This window comes from Arachis ipaensis, chromosome B6, assembly GCF_059453495.1.
Source record: "Arachis ipaensis isolate K30076 ecotype BB chromosome B6, ASM5945349v1, whole genome shotgun sequence".
Lineage (NCBI taxonomy): Eukaryota > Viridiplantae > Streptophyta > Magnoliopsida > Fabales > Fabaceae > Arachis > Arachis ipaensis.
In genome coordinates this window covers 7,746,785-7,765,760 of record NC_142441.1, presented here as the reverse complement: position 1 = coordinate 7,765,760, position 18,976 = coordinate 7,746,785, and the positions used below count along the sequence as shown (strand labels likewise).

Below are 18,976 nucleotides of genomic sequence, written 5' to 3'. Positions count from 1 at the left end.
CGAAGAGCGCCGTACCAGAGTGCCAGCCTTAGCTTTCTGTTTCTGCAATCACTGACCATCCCCCCACCCCCCCTCTACACCTGCATCCATATATATACTGCATGCATGCATCCCCATTAATTCTCTCTTTCTCTCTCTCTCTCCAACATAATCTCTCTCATTAGTCATTACCTTACCATTAACAATTAACATTATTATTAATTATTATTCAAATTATTACAATTTTTTTATAGTTTTTTTTTTATCTTTTGTAATACTAATTTGAGTGAATGGCCTGGATTAGATAAGAATGATAATACTAATAATAAGGGGAAGGGAAAAGGAAAGGGAAAAGGAGAAGGAGACGGCAAAATGGCGATGCGATTCATGACGGATTTTCTTGGCATGCAGTGCAGCTTCGTTCGTATCGTCGCAAATTAGAAAACATCGCCACCATTGTTCAGTTCCTTTTTCTACTATACGTTTTCTTGATAATATAATAACAGTAATAATAATAAGAACAATAACTTGTGAACAAAAATCTTCACTAATTAATTAAGAATATATATAATACGAGAGAAGAGTGAATCGGAGGAGTACGTGATCAAGAGTCATGATATGATATGTATCTCTTTTTAAACATACAGTGTGATCGGATATGATTTAAATGGGGTTGAAATTATATTTAACTAAGCATACAGTAGTTCAGTAGTAATATTTATTTTATTTTACGTTATTTTCCTTTGTGAAGCTACGGGGATAAAGGGATGGTGATACCGGAGAGAATATAAGAATGAGGTATTGAGAAGCTGCGATGCGAAAACGGAATTCGTCTTAACACCAACACCAACAACATATGAGAATAAATAATGAAAATAAAAAGGAAAGAGAAACGCGCCCCTCGCTTTGCATTTTTCAGTTGCAGTCGTCGTACTCTCTCTCTCTCTCTCTCTCTCTTCCTAGCTACTACTGCTAGCTAAACCCCATCTCTCTCTCTCTCTCTCACTTTATACGTGTTCTGTTACAACTGCTCCACCCGCGTGCGTGTACTCGAATGCACTGCATCCTTCATCGGTAACCGAGAGAGAGAGAGAGAGAAACCTGACGAAACACAAGCTACCTTAAAGAGATACTACTACTACTTGTCGTGGTGAAGAAACGTTTCAGCTGCTTCCTAATTCGTATTCCGATCTGCTCCATCTCCACAAAAGAACACTCTACCATTTAAAAGTTTGTTAGACGGAGAAGATCGATGGACGCTGATGGAGTCACCGCCTCTTCCTCTCCAAACGCTGCTGACGAAGGTATACAGTACGACGCCGTCTAATCTTTCCGAGTATTCCAACAATTTCGATCTGATTATATAACTGCTTATGGAAATGATTAATCTATCATTCTATCCATGCTGAATGATGTTCATCTATCTATCGATCTTATAGGTGTGAATAATTATAAAAAAGATGGTGATGAGTTGTATGAGAGAGTGTGGCGAGCATGCGCGGGAGAATGTGTATATATCCCCCGTGCCGGAGATAAGGTGCTGTACTTCCCTCAGGGCTACTTAGAACAGGTTCCTTCACGTTTCTTCCTTCTTCTTCACACTCTCTGTTCTATTTCTATCTTTTGTAACTACTTCTATAAATTTAATATTACTAAGGTACTGTTATTACAATTTTCTTTTTCTTTTTAAGTTTTAATGTTTTTTTTATCTGATTCATAATTAGTAAAATGATATTTGAAGGAGTTTATCACTAAATTCAATCAAAATTGTTACCATGGCGCTTGGCATAACATAGAGCGGGGGTCTTCATCCTTACTGATTATATTTATTTATTTCGAATTTATAGTGATATATATGTTACCGTAAAATGTATATGCAAATATTATTTTTAAAGTTAATATTTATTTGAGATTAATTAAATAATTTAATAAGCTTAATTTAATTATTGTCAAATAATTTTTAATTATTAATTTTACATAAACATAATTGTAAGTGATTTTGACCATATGTTATACATGTTATATAGGTGAGGTGATGCAAATATAATATTTTTATATGTGTAATATTTTTTTAATCATTTAAGAGTTAAGACTCCTCAATACAAATATACATATATGTTGTTTGTTATCCGTTTTATTTATTATTATTACATGTATTGCTGAAGTACCGGAGAATATTTGAAGATGATTTTATATTTTTCCGATCGCCTCTCGCAAATTGCCTTTTTGATATATAACACGCGTTATGAACAAATGAAAAATAATATACCTTCTTCGCTAATAAGGTTACTGGCAGACAAATATAACTTAAAGATTATTCGTCCATGGTATTAATTTGTTTTTTTAAAATGTGTGACATACATTAGTTTGGTTCTAAGTTCTAACAAAGTTTTTAATATATATATATATATATATATATATATATATATATATATATATATATATGACATCATTTTGATTCTTAAAAATGTATATGATTTATTAAATAAATCTACGAATTTACAGAAAATAAAATAATATTATGTTTTTCTTTTTAAAGAATCAAATATTAAACTAGAGGCTGCTAAAAAATATCAACGTATATTGAGTCTAAAATTTACTGATCTATAAATTATTTTATGATCATTGACCTATGATTTCTTAAGCAGTTTTTGATCCTCCAAATTTAATGTTATGGAATCCAGAGTGGTGTATACTTATATCAGACAAATTTGTGTTAATCAGAAAAGAGGGGAAAAAAAAAAGAAAAAAGGGGGGGAGGCGGAAAACCAGCTCTTTGCTTGATATGACTTTAATAAATTAGATAGCATTATACATGACTTTTAAGGCAGTTAATGCAAGAACCAAACACTTGTAATTATGATAATATGTGATTTATGATTTGCCGTTACACCAACAATACAATTAAACAATTACTTTTCATCACAGGTAGCAGGCACTAACTATTCCATCAACTTTAATACACCCTTTCCTGTACAGATACACCTCTTTTAATTCCTTTGCGTGTATGTGTGTGTAGTTTTTAAGTAGTTACCTAATTAGGTTGTTGATTGTTGATACGCATTATTGTTTATGGTGTGATTCCATAGTTGTAAAAAATTTTTTTACATGGTAGTAGATCCATATTTCTCTAACCAGTGTTTCATGGTTTGTTATTGAAATATGGAATAGGTTGCTTCATTCACTCAGCATCAGCAAGATGGTCACGTGGATATTCCCGTGCATAATCAACCTTCTAAGATCCTGTGCCGGGTTGTGTCTGTTCAGTTAAAGGTATTATCATCTTTTTACACAAGTTAAACATGTTTAATACCCCTTAGAAATTATATATTATTATTAACTTGATTTACAGACTGAAGCTTCCACAGACGAGGTTTTTGCTCAAGTTACTCTACTTCCAGAGTCCAAGGTCAGTTAGTTAATACTTAATTCTCTTCTAATATTTATATTCTTCATATTTCGTTTTCTCCTGGTTTATGGTACTGGGCCCATAATTGCTTATTACTTCTGCTCATTGGTTTGAACTTTCACTGTTGATGTAATTTTATGTTGCTATTTCTATATGCTTTGTCTATTTTGAGTTTGATCATGAACAACGAAATGCAGTTGCCAGTGTTTATATTCAGACATGTTGATGTTTTAACTTTTAACGGAACTGGTTTTTGCTCTGGCTTATTTGCAGCAAGATGAACTTAGTTCGAAGGACACAGACACAGCTCAGATACCCAGCAGATCTTCTGTATACTCCTTTAGCAAGATACTTACTTCATCAGACTCTGGTGCTCATGGCGGATTCTCTATTCCCAAGAAGCATGCTTATGAATGCTTCCCCCCTCTGGTTGTAATCCTTATCTTGAGTTATATATCAACTTAAACAACCTTTCTAATTTACAGAATGCATTGTGTATTTTTGTGTATAACAAAGGAATATTTTGGTTGATTTAAGTTTTTAGTCGTGACTTTTTTACCAAGTCATAATGTTTTTCCAATATCAATTTCATACAGAGAACAGGTAGCCGGAATTCATGGAAGCACTAAATTATTTCTTGTTGTGTAGTTTACTCATTTTATCTTGAGCCACACGATACTTTTGTTATGTGCTTCCCTCTCAAAATTCTCGAGCACTATTTTAGCACGTTTAATTTTTTTTCCTTGATGCCAATAGGCATCTGCACTAGGAACCTATGTTTATTATTCTATCTGTTTCACAATAACTATGGTTTTGGAAAGAATTTGCCTTATTTTATGCCTTCGATATTGCAGGACATGACTCTTAAACCCCCAGCACAAGAGCTTGTTGCAAGGGACTTGCATGGGTACGACTGGCGCTTCCGACATATATTTCGTGGTAAGTTATTTTATTTTATGTCAAACATTCCTGAGCCAGTTGCAATAATGTAGCCATAACTGTAACAAAATTTTGGATCCTTGTGATTTTGATCAGTCCATGACACCGAAATTTTGCAACTGCTTTGGGAATTATACTTTGTTCTTTAGCTACAAATCATCCACATTCAATGGCAGCAGTCTTATGCATCATTTTGGTAAAATATTTGTTTGATTGAACGTTTTGAAATCAAAAGTAATATATATGGGCATGTAGCATCTTTCTGTTTAGTAAGAAATGAAATGCTCGTTTAAAATGATTAGTTAATTTAGAGTTGGATTAACATAATAATGTAAACTGCAATGCAGGTCAGCCAAGACGAAACTTACTTACTAGCGGTTGGAGCACATTTTTAAACTCCAAAAAACTTGCTGCTGGAGATACATGCATATTCTTCAGGTATTCTAAAACTTTTTGTTGCATTTGCAAACAACTTGTTGAATTGTTTGGACACCTCCAATATCTTTTTCAATTGACAATTGCTGTATCCATGATTCACGGGGTCTGAACTCTAAAAAATAGATGTCACTCATTTGATTTCATGGAGGAGAGGGGCTCAAAATTCATAAGATTCATGCTATTTTGATTTTAAGATACAAATTTTTATACGAGGAACCCTGTAAAATCTAAACAATTGGGGTTGTTAAGTCAACCATGATAGTATTAGACCAGTGATAATGAAAGTGTGAGTAACCAGGGCAATATTTATGCCATTGCAGGGGAGAAAATGGAGAACTCCGAATTGGGGTTCGTCGAGCTATGAAACGGCAAAATATTGCATCCCCATCTGCTTCTCTGATATCAGCTCAGAGCATGCAACTAGGAATACTGACTAGTGCTTCCCATGCTGTTGCCACAGGATCCATGTTTACTGTATACCACTACCCTCGGTGAGTGCTTTGGATTTCATTGAAACTCAAATGCACATACTGCCTACTTTTCTTGTATAAAGTTTTTCTATGAATTCCTAGAAAGAGCCGTTAGCCTGATATACACATCTCTTGCAGGACGAATCCCTTTGAATTTATCGTTCCTTTGCAACGCTACATGAAGTCAACTCAAATGAGCTATGCAACTGGTATGAGAGTACAATTGCTGCTTGATGTTGAAGAACCTAGAAAAAGGTGCTGGTCTCAAAGTTTGTAATAATGGTATCTACGAGAAAACGATGTATAAACATGTCCTTTTGTTTGTTTGATTATCCAGATATGCAGGTACAGTAATCAGTATTGAAGATTTTGATGGCATTAGGTGGCCTGGTTCTGAATGGAGAAGCCTCAAGGTAATCAGATCAGATCCTTTCCGAATCTATAAATTTATTTCCTTGAGAGATTATAATACATATTTTGTTTTATTTTACCCTGATTCAATTTATTTTGTTTCTCCTGTTAGGTCCAATGGGATGCTACACCGCATGCAGATATGCATCCAGAAAGAGTTTGTCCTTGGTGGATTGAGGCCTTGGACTGTGCCAAGCAGAAACACATTCCTATTCTCCCCGCACCAAAGAAAGCCCGTCCAAATAACCTGCCGTTGCCTGAATCAAGTGGCTTTGTCAAGGATGGTCAGCTCTTAACCATTTTTTTTTCTCCCCCTCAAATGCAATTTTTCAATGAAGCTATAAAATTCTCTAAATTTTCATGTTTTTGTTACAATGTGTAGCTTTCCCAATGAGAATGTGACTAATTAAATCCTCTTCTTGTCATCAGAGATAATTCGGTATTCCGCTAAGCCTGCAGCTCAGAGACTGGAAAGGGACTTGCAAGGTCAAGACTACAATGATGTAGCTTCTCCACAGGCTGTGCTAAAACAACCATCATCAAAGGTTATTTGTAACTCAAACCTTGGGATTGAGAATCAGCTTCTAATTCCGATTCAAGACCCTGTTCACCAGTGTACTGGAAGCTCAATGTCGTTTCCACATGAAGACTTGTCAACTTCCAGTTCAAATGCGTACTGTCCGGGATCTGAATCCCAAGGATGGCCTTCTTCTGAATCTAAAGATGAAAATGATGTTCCTTTTGGCCCACATAGCAGTTGTACTACATACAAGCTTTTTGGGATTTACTTAACTGATTGCCAATCGGAGCTCCCTTCACCACAATTTTCTGCTTACAGCAAGATTCCAAGTACCATTTCTATTCCTCCAATGTCTCACTCAAGTATTTATGCAACAATCCAGGCAGCAAAACAGTGCGGAAATATTCAAGGTGTTTCCTCAGAGAAAAGATGCAAGAAGTGTCGCTCTGATAATAGTAGAAGTTGCACAAAGGTAGAGAGTCACATTTATGATCTAACCATGATTCCATGAATGATTTGTTTATAATGAATATTATAGAATTTTACTCATTGAAGTGCACTTATTTATTGTTTCTAGGCTTCTAACTAAAATATGGGTAGGATCCCCTTTTTCCTTGGGTGCTTGGAAAAGGATGGGATAACTTTCATGTGAAACTTTTTTCCACTTGGCAAGGCCATGTGAAAAAATACGTACAGCACTGTGCATGGTCTTTGTTTCATTGTATACTTTCCAGATGACCCTGTCATGTGAAAAAACTGCATGGCAGGATCTAAATCTCTCCAAAGGGGGACCTTCATGCCTAACTGTCAAAGCATTTTGTTAGTTTGACGGACTGATTCATTCAACCTGTTTTACTACATTGTGACTGAAATAATGTAATGCTTAGCTGAAGCTGGAACAATCTATAGGCTTTTGGAAATCTGAGCTAAGGCGACCATTCATTTATTTCAGGTTCTTAAGCAAGGAACTGCTCTTGGCAGAGCAATTGATCTCACTCGTTTTGCTGGATATGACGAACTCATTTCTGAACTTGACTGGATGTTTGATTTTGGCGGAGGCTTAATTAATGGAAGCAGTGGATGGCATGTGACCTGCATAGACGAGGATGGAGATATTATGCTCCTGGGAGATTTCCCATGGCAGTTAAGTAATAATTTATCAAAAGTAATATATCATATGAAAACAACAAATATTATGCAGTTCAATGTTATTTCTTTGCAGATGTTTCTACACATTATGAATAACAAATATATATTGTCATCACTAAACTATGAACCTGGAAAGAAACCACTGTTTTCTTTCTTTCCGAGACAAATATATTTGAAAATTACCAAAAGGCAAAAATAAACTCTCTTCGAATTTTAATTTACTTATTAGCTAGTTCAGCAAGTCTTGGAAAAATTAAATGTCTTGGTTTGGTAAAGTAATTTGGTTTGCCCCTAACTATTGTGTTTTAATCTTAATCTTAACATGTGTAGGGACTTTCGATCCATGGTGCAAAAGATGATAATACGTCCAAAGGATGCAATTAACAATCCTAGTCCAAGCTCCTCTGCATATCCTGCAAGCATTTAGTGGGTGTCTGATCTCTCATTCCCTGACTTTGCGGGCACCAGGAAAGTCCTATGCTGCGGTAGTTGTGCATCTATGCTTGTTCTCTCTCAAAATTATGTGAATGCTGGCTTTATTGATATATAGCAAAAACTTTGCAATAATAGCAAAATTCAGTGTTAAAAGCTGAAAATTTTGCTTGTATTTTAAGAAATAAAATTTTCCAGATACTTGTGGAAACTTGTTAGAAATCATGGTTGTGTTGTTATAATATTGAATGTATGACCATATATCTCTATGGCCTTTCTATTTATAGTCATAGCAATGGCCAGAATTTCCAGTGCTTTAAAAATCAAAGCAAATTTTTTGGTGATATAGTCATAGCAATGGCCAGATTTTCCAGTGCTTTAAAAATCAAAGCAAATTTCTTGGTGATACAGTGATTTTGTTACGACCCCGTTGGTTAAACCTTAAACCAATGAAAATTAGTTAGAATTATAAATAGAAATTATTATTATTGCATTGGAAAAGAAATTAATTAATTGAATATTAAACTTGGTTTAATTTAAAATTTTTCTTCTTGACTTGAAGAGAGAGCACTCCCTAAATAAGTGCAAGCATTCCTCTTCAAGTTAAAAAAAACCTTTAAATTAAACTCAATTTTATATTTAATTTATTTTTTTTCTTGACTTGAAGAAGGAGTACTCCCTAAAAAAACTCTAAATTGAACCAAATTTAATATTTAATTTATTAATTTTTTTCAATAGTAATAGTTTTTTTTTTTACTAAAGATAGGAAGACTTGAATTTGCAGTCTCTTAGGTGAGTATGGGAAGACCATGCCATTTGAGTTATAACTCATTGGCCAATAGTAATAGTTTTTATTTATAATCTAATTAACTAAGTAATTTTTATGGATTTAATCAGTGATCCATCGTAACTATTTTAATGTAAAAAATCATCAAAGTGTATAACAATTGATTCTTTGGTAATTTTATAAAGATCCAAAGCCTAAGAAGGGACTTTTAAACCCCAAAAAGATATAGTTAACGAGGATAGTTGCACTGCCCCTAGCTCTATGGTGCCGACCTTATCCTAAAAGCTTGCATTCTGTGTGGTCCATATTGGTAGCCGTTGCATGTGCAGTCAGGGACTCGGTAAAAACTAGACAATACAGCACAACCACCATTCTACGATGAAAACCATGACAACTTTGAAACCAAATTCCGGTCAGTTCATGATTCTGTTTTCCAATGTCACCCGGTTCATCTCATTCTCGCCCTCCTATCTTACCGTCAGTCACCAACATCCTCTACCTTTTTTAGCAGCGTTTCATCGTACTCATATTCATTCCTCAACACTTGTGAAGTCCTATTCTCATCCAATACCTGAATCTGATGACCAAGTTGAAGACCTATGTATTCCAGATCATTGGTTAGAGCCAACCATGGCCTTGCAGGTACTCTTTTTTAAATAATTATGGCTAATGGACCGAAAAGTTAGTTGAGATTTTTACCTTTTTTTTCTTTGAATTTGGTTAGGAATCAGAATGGCTTAGGATTACTTTGCATAAATGGTTGGATGATGAGTACTGTCCAGAGGAAACAAATGTTGAGATTAGCCGGGTTGCTGCACAATCATACTACAACTCTTTACTACAAAAACAAACAGATCTTGGTGAGATTTTATTGAAGATGGCTCTTCAATTAGAATCTATCTCTTATAAAGAAAGTTTTCATGGGGCTTTCTCTTCAGCTAATGCTGCTGTTAACTTGATTGCAGAAAGAATAGAGCAACTTTGAAATTACTTGAATTTGTTTTTGCTCAACTTGTTTTTGTTAATTTGTAGTTAAATGATGATATAAATCTGGTCTTGCTAATTTCTATATGTGATCTTGTGATCTTAGACTACTGTTTTAGGAATATTATGATGCTTATTTCTTATAGCAGCCAATAAATGAACCAAAATTATGCAAAGAAATCTTTGTCTGCATACTCAGCTAGGTTAGTTGAGAAAAAAAAAAAAAAAAAGACTAATATGACAAAATCCATTGAAGCCAAAGTTGTTGCATAGATTTTCCTTACAAGCTCAAGTGAATTAAGTTCATGATGTATATAAATCAAATATATTTTGGATGGACCGAAAATTGTGCAAATTTTATCCTACAATAGTTACCAAATGGGGCCTTAAAGTTTATTTTTTACTCTTCAAAATTCTTTTCTCCCTCCCTTTCCCCTCAAGAACAACACTTCATAAACAAACAATTAGGTTCAAGTTTCAAGTTTTAACTTCCAATCATTAGACAAAGTTCGGGGTAATGTAAGCTATATTTGTATATGAATCTTTTTTAAGTGTGGTTCCCTTCGTCAAGTAATTTATGGGAGGCAGCTGTAAGTGTTATCATGAGGAGGCCTACTGATGAAAAGTTGATTGGTTTCATTATTGATAGTGAGATTTCTGTCAAAGTTATTTTACATCTTTTCATGGGTGAGTAGACTCTAAGCATATAAGTATTTTTTCTATACATTATAAAGTAAACAAGAGGATCCAATTATTGTATCAAAGAGAAGGTAATGAATGACACGAAATGACTGTGGTCTAGAGAAGATTATCAAATGTCTATTCAGAAAGTGGGGAAACTTTTCTGGCTCATTCCAATTGAAAAGTGATTGCTGATTTCTCATTCTATGAAATTGTTCAAACAGAACCGTAGGAAAAGTAATTAGAAAAAAATATCTTGAACTTCAATGTTCTTGATAGTGAAAAAGTAACATCTGTTTGGCTGAACTAAATAGGGAGATAAGTTGCAGGGTGAATAGTTCTGTTTGTTGAAGCAAAAGATGTCAGAAGGGAGAACTTCCCTTCCATGCAAAAAGCAAGTTGAGTTGTTGTTTTTAACTGCAGCTATATATTCAAAATTCTAAGGTTGAGTTTGTGAATTGTGGTATTGGAGAGAATGGACGGAAAGGAATGACTTGATGAGTTGCTCACAATGATATTTGATCCAACAAAAAGTGCATTACTCCCGTAAATGTTGTATGCATTCTCCAAATAAAGTAGATTATCCCGTAAAATTCATCATATGTGGGCTAAAAGTTTAGGTTATGGAAAGTCTATGATCTTGTTTTCTGATCATATTCTATGATAGTACTATCACTGCCTAGTTTCTATACATGCTTTTTGAAAAGTCATTCTCTCTGTAATCATAGTGAGATAAGTAATGAGAAAGTGAATTTGGCTTTCTGAAAAATAATCTAAAATTTGAAATTGGCAGGTTCTTTTCATCATTGTGATGACTTTTTTCTCTATAAATATAAATTGCACAAACTTCTACTGCACTTGATCTGGTGCAGGAAAATCCAAATTCTTGAAGGATGTAAAACCTCCATCCACAACCAAATTATGACCACTAACATACTTAGCATCATCAGATACAAGAAAAAGGGCAGCATTAGCAATATCATTTGGTTCACAATTTGCTCCCTTCAGAACACCAGCATTATGAACAATTTTCATATGTCTCTGAGCATCAACATTTGGATACAACAGACTCATCTCTTCCATAACAAAAGTAGTAGGAATTGCAAAAGGTGATATGCAGTTCACTCTTATTCCATGCCTGCATAGTTCTGAAGCCATGGATTTAACAGTGCCTATAACAGCACACTTCGATATTGAATATGTGTGTTGTGACATCCCTCCCATCACACCAGTGATACTTGCTGTGCAGAGAATCGATCCCGTTCCATGCGGGATCATAACTCGTGCTGCATGCTTGATACCAGCCACAAGCCCGCCAACATTTATCTTCATGACTTTGTCAAACACTGTCATGTCTAAGTCCACAATACTTGGAGGAGTTCTACATGCTATCCCTGCATTGTTGAACATGATATCAAGCTGTTTGTGTTCAGAAATTGCAAAATCAACAGCATTGGATATGTCTGATTCTTTTGTGACATCACATGTTATAAAACTGGCATTAGGCCCTAGTTTATTTGCGGTTTCTTGACCAAGTTTTTGTTGGATATCTGCAATAATAACTCTGGCACCATTATTGATAAATTTGGTTGCTGTAGCTTTTCCTATTCCACTAGCTGCCCCAGTTATCAGTGCTACCTTATCTTGTAGTTTCCTGGACCACCACAACAAATTTGAATTGAAAGCAACCAGTAAAAGTTACATGGCATCTTCTGTACAATAACATTATTTGCCAACAAAATTTTGGCGTCTATTTAGGCGCTTATTAAATGATATTAAAGTTTATTGTAGAGTGTACGTCGGCTTATGTGACTTTTTATCGTTCATTTCAAGGAGAAAGTCTGAAAGTGCTGTAAAGAAGCAAATCCACTTCTCATTAAGAAAGCAAGTGCACCAACTCAAAGTGTTACTTAAATTACTTTTTATTAGTTTAATATTGATAGTAATTAATTATGATAAGGAGTACATAAAGTTAACTACAAAACATTTTTTTAAGTTTTCTGTTTTCATTCATTTGAATTTACTTAGATTATTTTTTATTAGTTTAATGTTGATGATAATTAAGAGTACATAAGGTTAACCACAATATATATTTTTTTTTGACATAATAAAGACGTAATATCCTATCATAAATATTCAAATATGCTAAATAATACTAATTGATCTAATTTATCCTAATCTTACTCTAACACAAAGCAAAAAAAATAGGAAAATTTTCAAAAATACTAGTTTTAGCCATTGATCTCAATCATAAAATATATATAGGCTAAAACCATTGAAACACCAATATTTTTGAAATATTTAAAAGGCTTCCAAATATATATTCTGTTTAGAAGTAAACAACTTTTGGAGAGGAATCCAAACTAAGTGACAAACCATAATAAGAGGTTAAATGTCACATCCTAATCCAAATCTTCAAGGAAAAAAAAAAAGTATACAGCCAGTCTACCGATGTATCATCTCTCATACTTGATATCTCAACAACCTATGTTATTAAAATATAGATCAAAATTCAGTGTCTAATTATTTACAGTGAAATTGGAAGGACAAAGGTGGAAATGAAATGAACTAAAGATATGGAATTCATGAAGCATGCCTAGTTGAATAGTTGTATTGTGTCTAGATATTGATACATTATGAACATTCATTTCTTCATTTATTTATTCCCTTTGCTTCTTCTCTACCTTCCATCCCTAACTATGGCAAAGAAAAGTAAAACAGAGAGAAAATTAGCTGAAAGGTAAGTTGCCTTAGTACCTTCCAGTGTGAGTAGACAACAACCTGTGGAAACTCTCTCCAAACAAAGCCCTTGAATAGGAACCGTTTTCACTGTTTCAATAATCACCACAAATTATTAATAAACACAGTAAGCTATGGTTTAAGGTTACTTTAATCAAAGAAAGAACTGAAAGGAAAATCCACATGTAAGATCAAAGGTAAACAATTAAATAAAGAAAATATGTGTCTCATAGCCATTTTCGTAGTTCAAGATGCTTCTAGTAACAGAAATTAAGCTGAGTAATTAAAGAGATTCAATAGTAGATGAAAGTGGCAAGTCAAGAGAGATGCTTTATGTTTTCAAATCATCAAACGGCAAAAACAGATAAAATTTCTATGAATAAAAACACAAAGGCAAGTGAAGGCAGTAAGGTGAAGTTTGAAATAAAACAAACCTTAAACCAATTCTCAGCATGATTTTTTTGCTAAAAATAGATGGCTGTGATGCAATTCACAGAAAGGCTAGTGTTCTAGTTTGACCTTTAGCTTTGTAGGAGAACCTTGCTTTGTTTCCAGCTAGAGAGAGATTATGATATGTGGAACTTTCTAAGCATCATACAAACCGAGTCAAGGGTAATATGGTAAATGTGGATAACGAATCTATCTATATCTTATAATATGCATATGATTGAAGGTTGAATTACCTTTTCTAAATGCATGGCGGAATCAGCTCCAAGACTCTGACATAAATAACATGAATCTGAATATATCATTGGTACATGTAAGATCTATTGATATAAAAAGGTCAAATCACATGGACTCATAATAAAAAACACACAGAAAAATATGTGCATTATGCTAAATCCAAAGAAAATTTAGGGGCATTCCGAGAATTGAACTCGGGACCTCTCGCACCCTAAGCGAGAATCATACCACTAGACCAAATGCCCATTTGTCACTTACTGTCAAAATTAATTTATATAAAAAAGAAAATTGTAGTTGTTTCCCTCCAAAAGATTGAAATGAAAAATTTATGCTTCATTTTTGTTTCTCTCTCATTTCCGCTCCAAAATCCACAGATTAAGGGGTTCCTTCATGAACTCGTTGCGCTGATTTCCGAAACTCATCATCATCATCATCATCATGTTCTTCTTCTTCTTCTTCAGCTACATTCTTCTATGATCATTGTTTTAGGGTTTCAGTTCAGTTTGACGCTAATCAAATTTCTCATTTACATGTGCCTAACCCTTGATCAACGCTAACACTGTTCAAAATACTCCAATGGCTGATGCCTCCTACGTCATTTGTTCTTCGTCACCACCTGGTACCTTTTCATTCCTCATTAGTGCTTATTTTTGTTCTGATTTTGTTGTTAACTTGTTTGTCATTTACGTTGATCATTCCGCTTCTCGTTGAAATGGAAAAATAACAAAAGAAATTCACTGATCATAATGAGTTTTCCATGCACATGAAATTTTATACCAAACTATGCAAGCTGTGTACGGATTAAAGCTGATTGTAGTGAAAATAACGCAAACAAATCTCATTCGTGATCTTCGATAGTGGGACTGCTTATGAGTGTTCTTGTAGGAATTAAAAAGCATTTGTGGAAGTTGTCACTTCTGATTGTAAGTGTAAAGAATATTATAGATAAAAGTATCTTAGCCTGATGATTGTGTTGTTATGTTTATAATTAGGAGGTAAATTCAAAGATGCTGATGAAGATGCTCAGTTTCAAGAAACTGAACTCGTCAATGACACCTTAGTGCTCAATAGCCCCTTCACTGAACCCCAACTGGAAAATCTCAATCTGAACACTGAGCTTGTGGAGGATTCTGACCCTTCGGAGAATGTGGAAAGTGGTCCAACATGCGAGAATGGACAAGAAGTTGTGCTTGATAGCGAAGATGATGAAATGGACAATGGAAGGGCAGCATCTGCTGTGAGAGGGTTGGCTGATGATGGAACCAGTCCAGCTGCAAGAATTCCTTCAATGCACTTCCAGAAGAGACCTGTAAAGCCACCTTTCAAACAAGCAGATTCAAATGGCACTGCTTTTAGTAAAGCTGCTATTGGTATGTTTTTGTTATGAACAATATAAGAATGAGTTCAACGTTTCTTTTTTATATGTATAGTTCTTCCTATTAAATGTCAAAGTTATTGTTGATAATGGTATACTGAAGTAAAGAACAAACACCACATGCTTGCAGGGGAGAAAGGAATTTCAGTTGATACCAAGATGTTAAATAACATTCACTCACCAGAGCCTGGGGATTCAACCCAAGCTGCTCTTGGGTTTGTGGATGAGTACTTGTCATCTAGTGATATGGACTTGCTTCAAGGAATTTATCACATAAAACCCACTAGAGAGAAATCACTTCATGTCCTGAGTGCAAGAGGATCACTAAGTTTGGCTAGAAAAATTAAAACTCAAACCCAGAATAGAGAAAAAGAACCCTTCAGATGGGATGGCGGTGATCAAGATGACAAAGGAGCTGGTATCTGGTGTAGAAAGGTTAACACAGCTTCAAATATTGGAAGTGAAAACCAGAAAGAAGGTGGACATCTTCAGAGCCAAGGAATACGGTGTGCAGGTGTTAGATGTGATGATGAGATTGAGAACATGGTCCAAAGACATGGAATTGAAACAAAAAATGAAAGTAACTCTCTCAAGGAGTTGGATGTTCAGTCAAGTTTAATGAGAGAGAACGAGACTCCTTATTCCAGTGTGATACATACAGAAGACATGTTTGGTATTGGTTTAGATACTCAAATAGCTGCTGAAGCTATGGAGGCATTAGCATTTATGCCCACAACTGGCTGCCATTTCCATGATGCTCACCAACCTGAGAAAGCACCTGATGGCTCTTTGAGTGATTTGATAGAGAATAAAGGTCACTTGAAAAACTTGTTGCATAAACAGAATTCTGGTTTACAGTCCATAACAAAGAAATCAAAGAAGAGAAAGCACACTGAGAATCAGGAGCCAAATACTGTGTTGGTGGAAACACGAAAAATGATGAAAAGCAAGTCAACTATTAAGGGACAGTCTGAAAATAATACCACTTCACCAATACACAGTGAACTTGTCTCAATTGAAGAGGTTTGCTCAACAGGAGAGTATACTAGTTTTCAACCAGCCACCACAGAATCCAAAAATAAGAACAAGAGCAGAAGGCCAAGAAAGAAAAATCAATCAATCCATCATACAGAGAGGAACAATAATGTCAAGGCGGATGACACTATTAGGTGCAAGAGGAAGGGGGCTGATATAGAGGCTGATCCATTGAAGTTGGGAATTAGGACAAAACGTCTCAATTTACCTACCAATTTGTCTCGAAAGACTGTGAAAAACAGCCTGAATCACCAGGTTGAAGTTAGTCCACAGCTATCTGGATCCAGCAGTTTTTTAATAAATGATTCTCCTTCTTGGCTTTATCCTAAAAGAGCAAGGGGGAAAAGAAAGAAGGCTAATGTGCAAGACAATCTTGATGCACCTACTATTTTGTGCATTGATGGAAATGAAAGCAATGTCTGGTCCATTAACAGTATAGAACGCCAAAATGATGAGGATAAGTCATGCGTTGACAATAGCAGATGCTTGTCACAGGGGAATTCTGTTCAACCTGGTTCAGCTGACGATACGATGAAATTTGAAAGCTCACTTGATAAGCGATCCTCGTTGGCACGTGTTGAAATATCAGCTAATAAGAGCAGTGCACAATCCAGTCCAGAAATTCCAACAACAGTCTCCTCCAGTAAAGACTTAATAATGTCAAATAACAAACGCACATGCGATGAGCAGCACAACAAGCCATGCAACAAATGCCTTCGAAAGTCTCCCCTTCTGAAGGAGCTTATTAGATTAGGAGTTTCTGAGCCCACATCAGCTTCAATAGGGAAAGATCCAAGACAGCGAAGAGATATGACATTTGTTCGAGTTCTGTTTAGCCAGCATTTGGATAACAATGTTGTCAAGAGGCAAAAAAAGGTAGCTGTTGATTTATGCTTGTCACGGATGTGAAATATAACCAGTTCCTAGTGGTGATTGTTTCATCTTTCTCTGACAGGTCGTGGCAAGGCTCAATATATCTACTGCATCAAGCTCAATGGATGCCACACATTTCATAGCAGACAAATTTATACGCACAAAGAATATGTTGGAAATTATGGCTCTTGGTAAATTAGTGGTGACACACTTATGGCTTGAGAGTTGTGGGCAAGCAAACTGTTTTATTGATGAGAAAAATTACATTCTGAGGGATGTGAAAAAAGAAAAGGAGATAGGCTTTAGCATGCCTGTGTCTCTGGCTCAAGCAAGACAAACACCACTCCTGAAGGTATTGATGCAAATGTTCCTGTGCTCAAATTTGTGTACTCATCACTTTCTGCCTTAAAATGTGGTTGTAATGTTGCATGCCTCCACAGGGTAAAAGAGTCTACATCACACCTCAAGTTAAACCTGATAAGAAAGTGGTTGCAACCTTGGTCAAAGCTGTTCAAGGCCAGGTATGCATATTCACCTTTGTTTAATGCTCTAGAACTGCAGCACACTTGTGGTTCCAATATTTGGTGTTTTCTACTAATTTAATGGGTTATGCTTCTTTCTGAGTATAATTTGATAAATTGGTTCACTTGTAAAATGTCTCAACTCTTTAGGTAGTTGATGAAAGTCAGGTATGTGCAGAGAAGGATGATAAATTCTTAGATGATCTGTTGATTCTTTCTTGTGAAGAGGACTATGCAATATGCCACCATTTCCTTAGTAGAGGTATTGGCTCCTTCCGTTCCTTGATGAGGCAGTTATTATTTATCGAATTTTCATTCATTCGTCCTATGGAATTACTTCAACTTGCAGGAACTGCTGTCTACAGTTCAGAGCTTCTTCTGAATGGCATTATTATCCAGAAATTGGAACCTGAGAGGTATGATAAAATTTGGAAGTCATTCTTCCTCAACTTCAACCTTATTCCCTCTTTTTCCCCTGGTTTTCTTATTTTACATAACCTCAAGCATATACTTAAGGGGGAAAACAATTTCCTTCCCAATATTTAGTGATGATGCATCATCTCAATAGCTCCTGCAACATTCTAACATTAATTTTTGAACTTTGACAGACATCAACTCTTTGTGAATCAAGCTACAGGAAAAAGGCCAGGTATGTCTAATCGATTTGGGAAGGTATATTACAGAAGGCATTCGAGACCCATATCTGCATCATAGTTGATAATTGAGATAGTGCTATTATGTTCCAAAGTAAGACTCACATTAACCAATGGACATGTTCTTTTGTTGGGTACTAACGCTTATTCTGTCTCTCCATTTTGGGCATGTTCTACTTAGAGAATCCAACTGATGACAGACAAAGCATAGCTGCATCCTGCATGCATAGGTTAAGGTTAGTGTAGGGGAGGGACAATGTAAGTTTGCTGAGGCAATAGTGTACAATGATTCTAACAAATTGGCCTATCCTATTCCTATGTAAATAAAGTATATGTATTTTCTTTTGGTGGTTATGTGTCGATGTCGTTGAAGAGGTGAAAAAGAGAGTTAAAACAAACCGTAGGGGATTCATTCACCACAGAACAAATATTAGAAGTTGCTTGCTTCCTGCTATGGCTTTTGTCATTAATGCCTCAACCAAGCTGCGGACTTTCTTCAATTCGTAACTCTTTTTTTTTTAATTTTTATAAAGGAGGTATAATTAATCTGGAAATGAGAAAGATTTAGTTTTGGGTTTGTGCTAACCGATACTCTGCATAATACTTAAGATTTTTAATGGTGAAAAGTTTTTTTCTTCCTCAACTTTGAATATATTGGCAATTCAAAAACTTTGCTTGACTCGTTTTTTATTTTGTTTGATCTTTTTCTTCGTAAGTAAAATTCATTGATATATATCAATGAGATTTAATTTCTTTTCTATGTCTAAATAGACTATACCAAGGCTATGTTTGGTTGTATAGGATATAGGGTGAAATGTTTGTTTGGTGTAAAAATAGCTGAGTATATGTTTGATAGGTGTAAAAAATAGGTAAACATTTGTGTAAAGTTACACATCA

At 35.1% G+C, this 18,976-nt stretch overlaps 4 protein-coding genes and 1 non-coding gene across 6 annotated transcripts; 3 read left to right on the top strand and 2 right to left on the bottom strand.

The window, feature by feature from the left end:
- Window positions 1-1,231: 1,231 nt before the first annotated feature.
- LOC107646341 (auxin response factor 11-like) lies at window positions 1,232-8,028 on the top strand. The gene is made up of 14 exons (XM_016350531.3): window positions 1,232-1,283; window positions 1,419-1,549; window positions 3,151-3,252; window positions 3,332-3,388; window positions 3,662-3,817; window positions 4,243-4,327; window positions 4,675-4,765; window positions 5,086-5,256; window positions 5,374-5,490; window positions 5,573-5,648; window positions 5,759-5,930; window positions 6,076-6,638; window positions 7,119-7,309; window positions 7,646-8,028. Exons 1-14 carry the CDS (start codon window positions 1,232-1,234, stop codon window positions 7,740-7,742), a joined length of 2,061 nt encoding a protein of 686 aa, XP_016206017.1. The 3' UTR covers window positions 7,743-8,028.
- Window positions 8,029-8,775: 747 nt separating this feature from the next.
- Window positions 8,776-9,605, top strand: LOC107645588 (plant/protein). The gene is made up of 2 exons (XM_016349638.2): window positions 8,776-9,176; window positions 9,259-9,605. The coding sequence occupies exons 1-2, from the start codon at window positions 8,913-8,915 to the stop codon at window positions 9,517-9,519; spliced, it is 525 nt and encodes a 174-aa protein (XP_016205124.2). The 5' UTR covers window positions 8,776-8,912; the 3' UTR covers window positions 9,520-9,605.
- Window positions 9,606-10,951: 1,346 nt separating this feature from the next.
- On the bottom strand, window positions 10,952-13,732 carry LOC107645587 (NAD(P)-binding Rossmann-fold superfamily protein). Of its 2 annotated transcripts, XM_016349637.3 has the most exons (4): window positions 13,622-13,732; window positions 13,373-13,523; window positions 12,957-13,028; window positions 10,952-11,853 (listed from the first exon to the last, which is right to left on the bottom strand). In XM_016349637.3, the coding sequence occupies exons 2-4, from the start codon at window positions 13,390-13,392 to the stop codon at window positions 11,049-11,051; spliced, it is 897 nt and encodes a 298-aa protein (XP_016205123.1). In that variant the 5' UTR covers window positions 13,393-13,523; window positions 13,622-13,732; the 3' UTR covers window positions 10,952-11,048. The 2 variants fall into 2 exon arrangements, with proteins under 2 accessions (XP_016205123.1, XP_088347703.1); XM_088491577.1 differs by lacking the exon at window positions 13,622-13,732 and having other exon boundaries at window positions 13,373-13,575.
- A 63-nt stretch (window positions 13,733-13,795) lies between these two features.
- Window positions 13,796-13,867, bottom strand: TRNAP-AGG (transfer RNA proline (anticodon AGG)). Its single transcript has one exon. It is a non-coding gene; the product is annotated as a tRNA-Pro (tRNA).
- Window positions 13,868-13,992: 125 nt separating this feature from the next.
- On the top strand, window positions 13,993-18,717 carry LOC107646340 (BRCT domain-containing DNA repair protein). Its single transcript, XM_088491632.1, has 8 exons — window positions 13,993-14,241; window positions 14,615-14,992; window positions 15,128-16,908; window positions 16,988-17,257; window positions 17,346-17,426; window positions 17,577-17,688; window positions 17,776-17,842; window positions 18,035-18,717. Exons 1-8 carry the CDS (start codon window positions 14,199-14,201, stop codon window positions 18,138-18,140), a joined length of 2,838 nt encoding a protein of 945 aa, XP_088347758.1. The 5' UTR covers window positions 13,993-14,198; the 3' UTR covers window positions 18,141-18,717.
- Window positions 18,718-18,976: the final 259 nt, after the last annotated feature.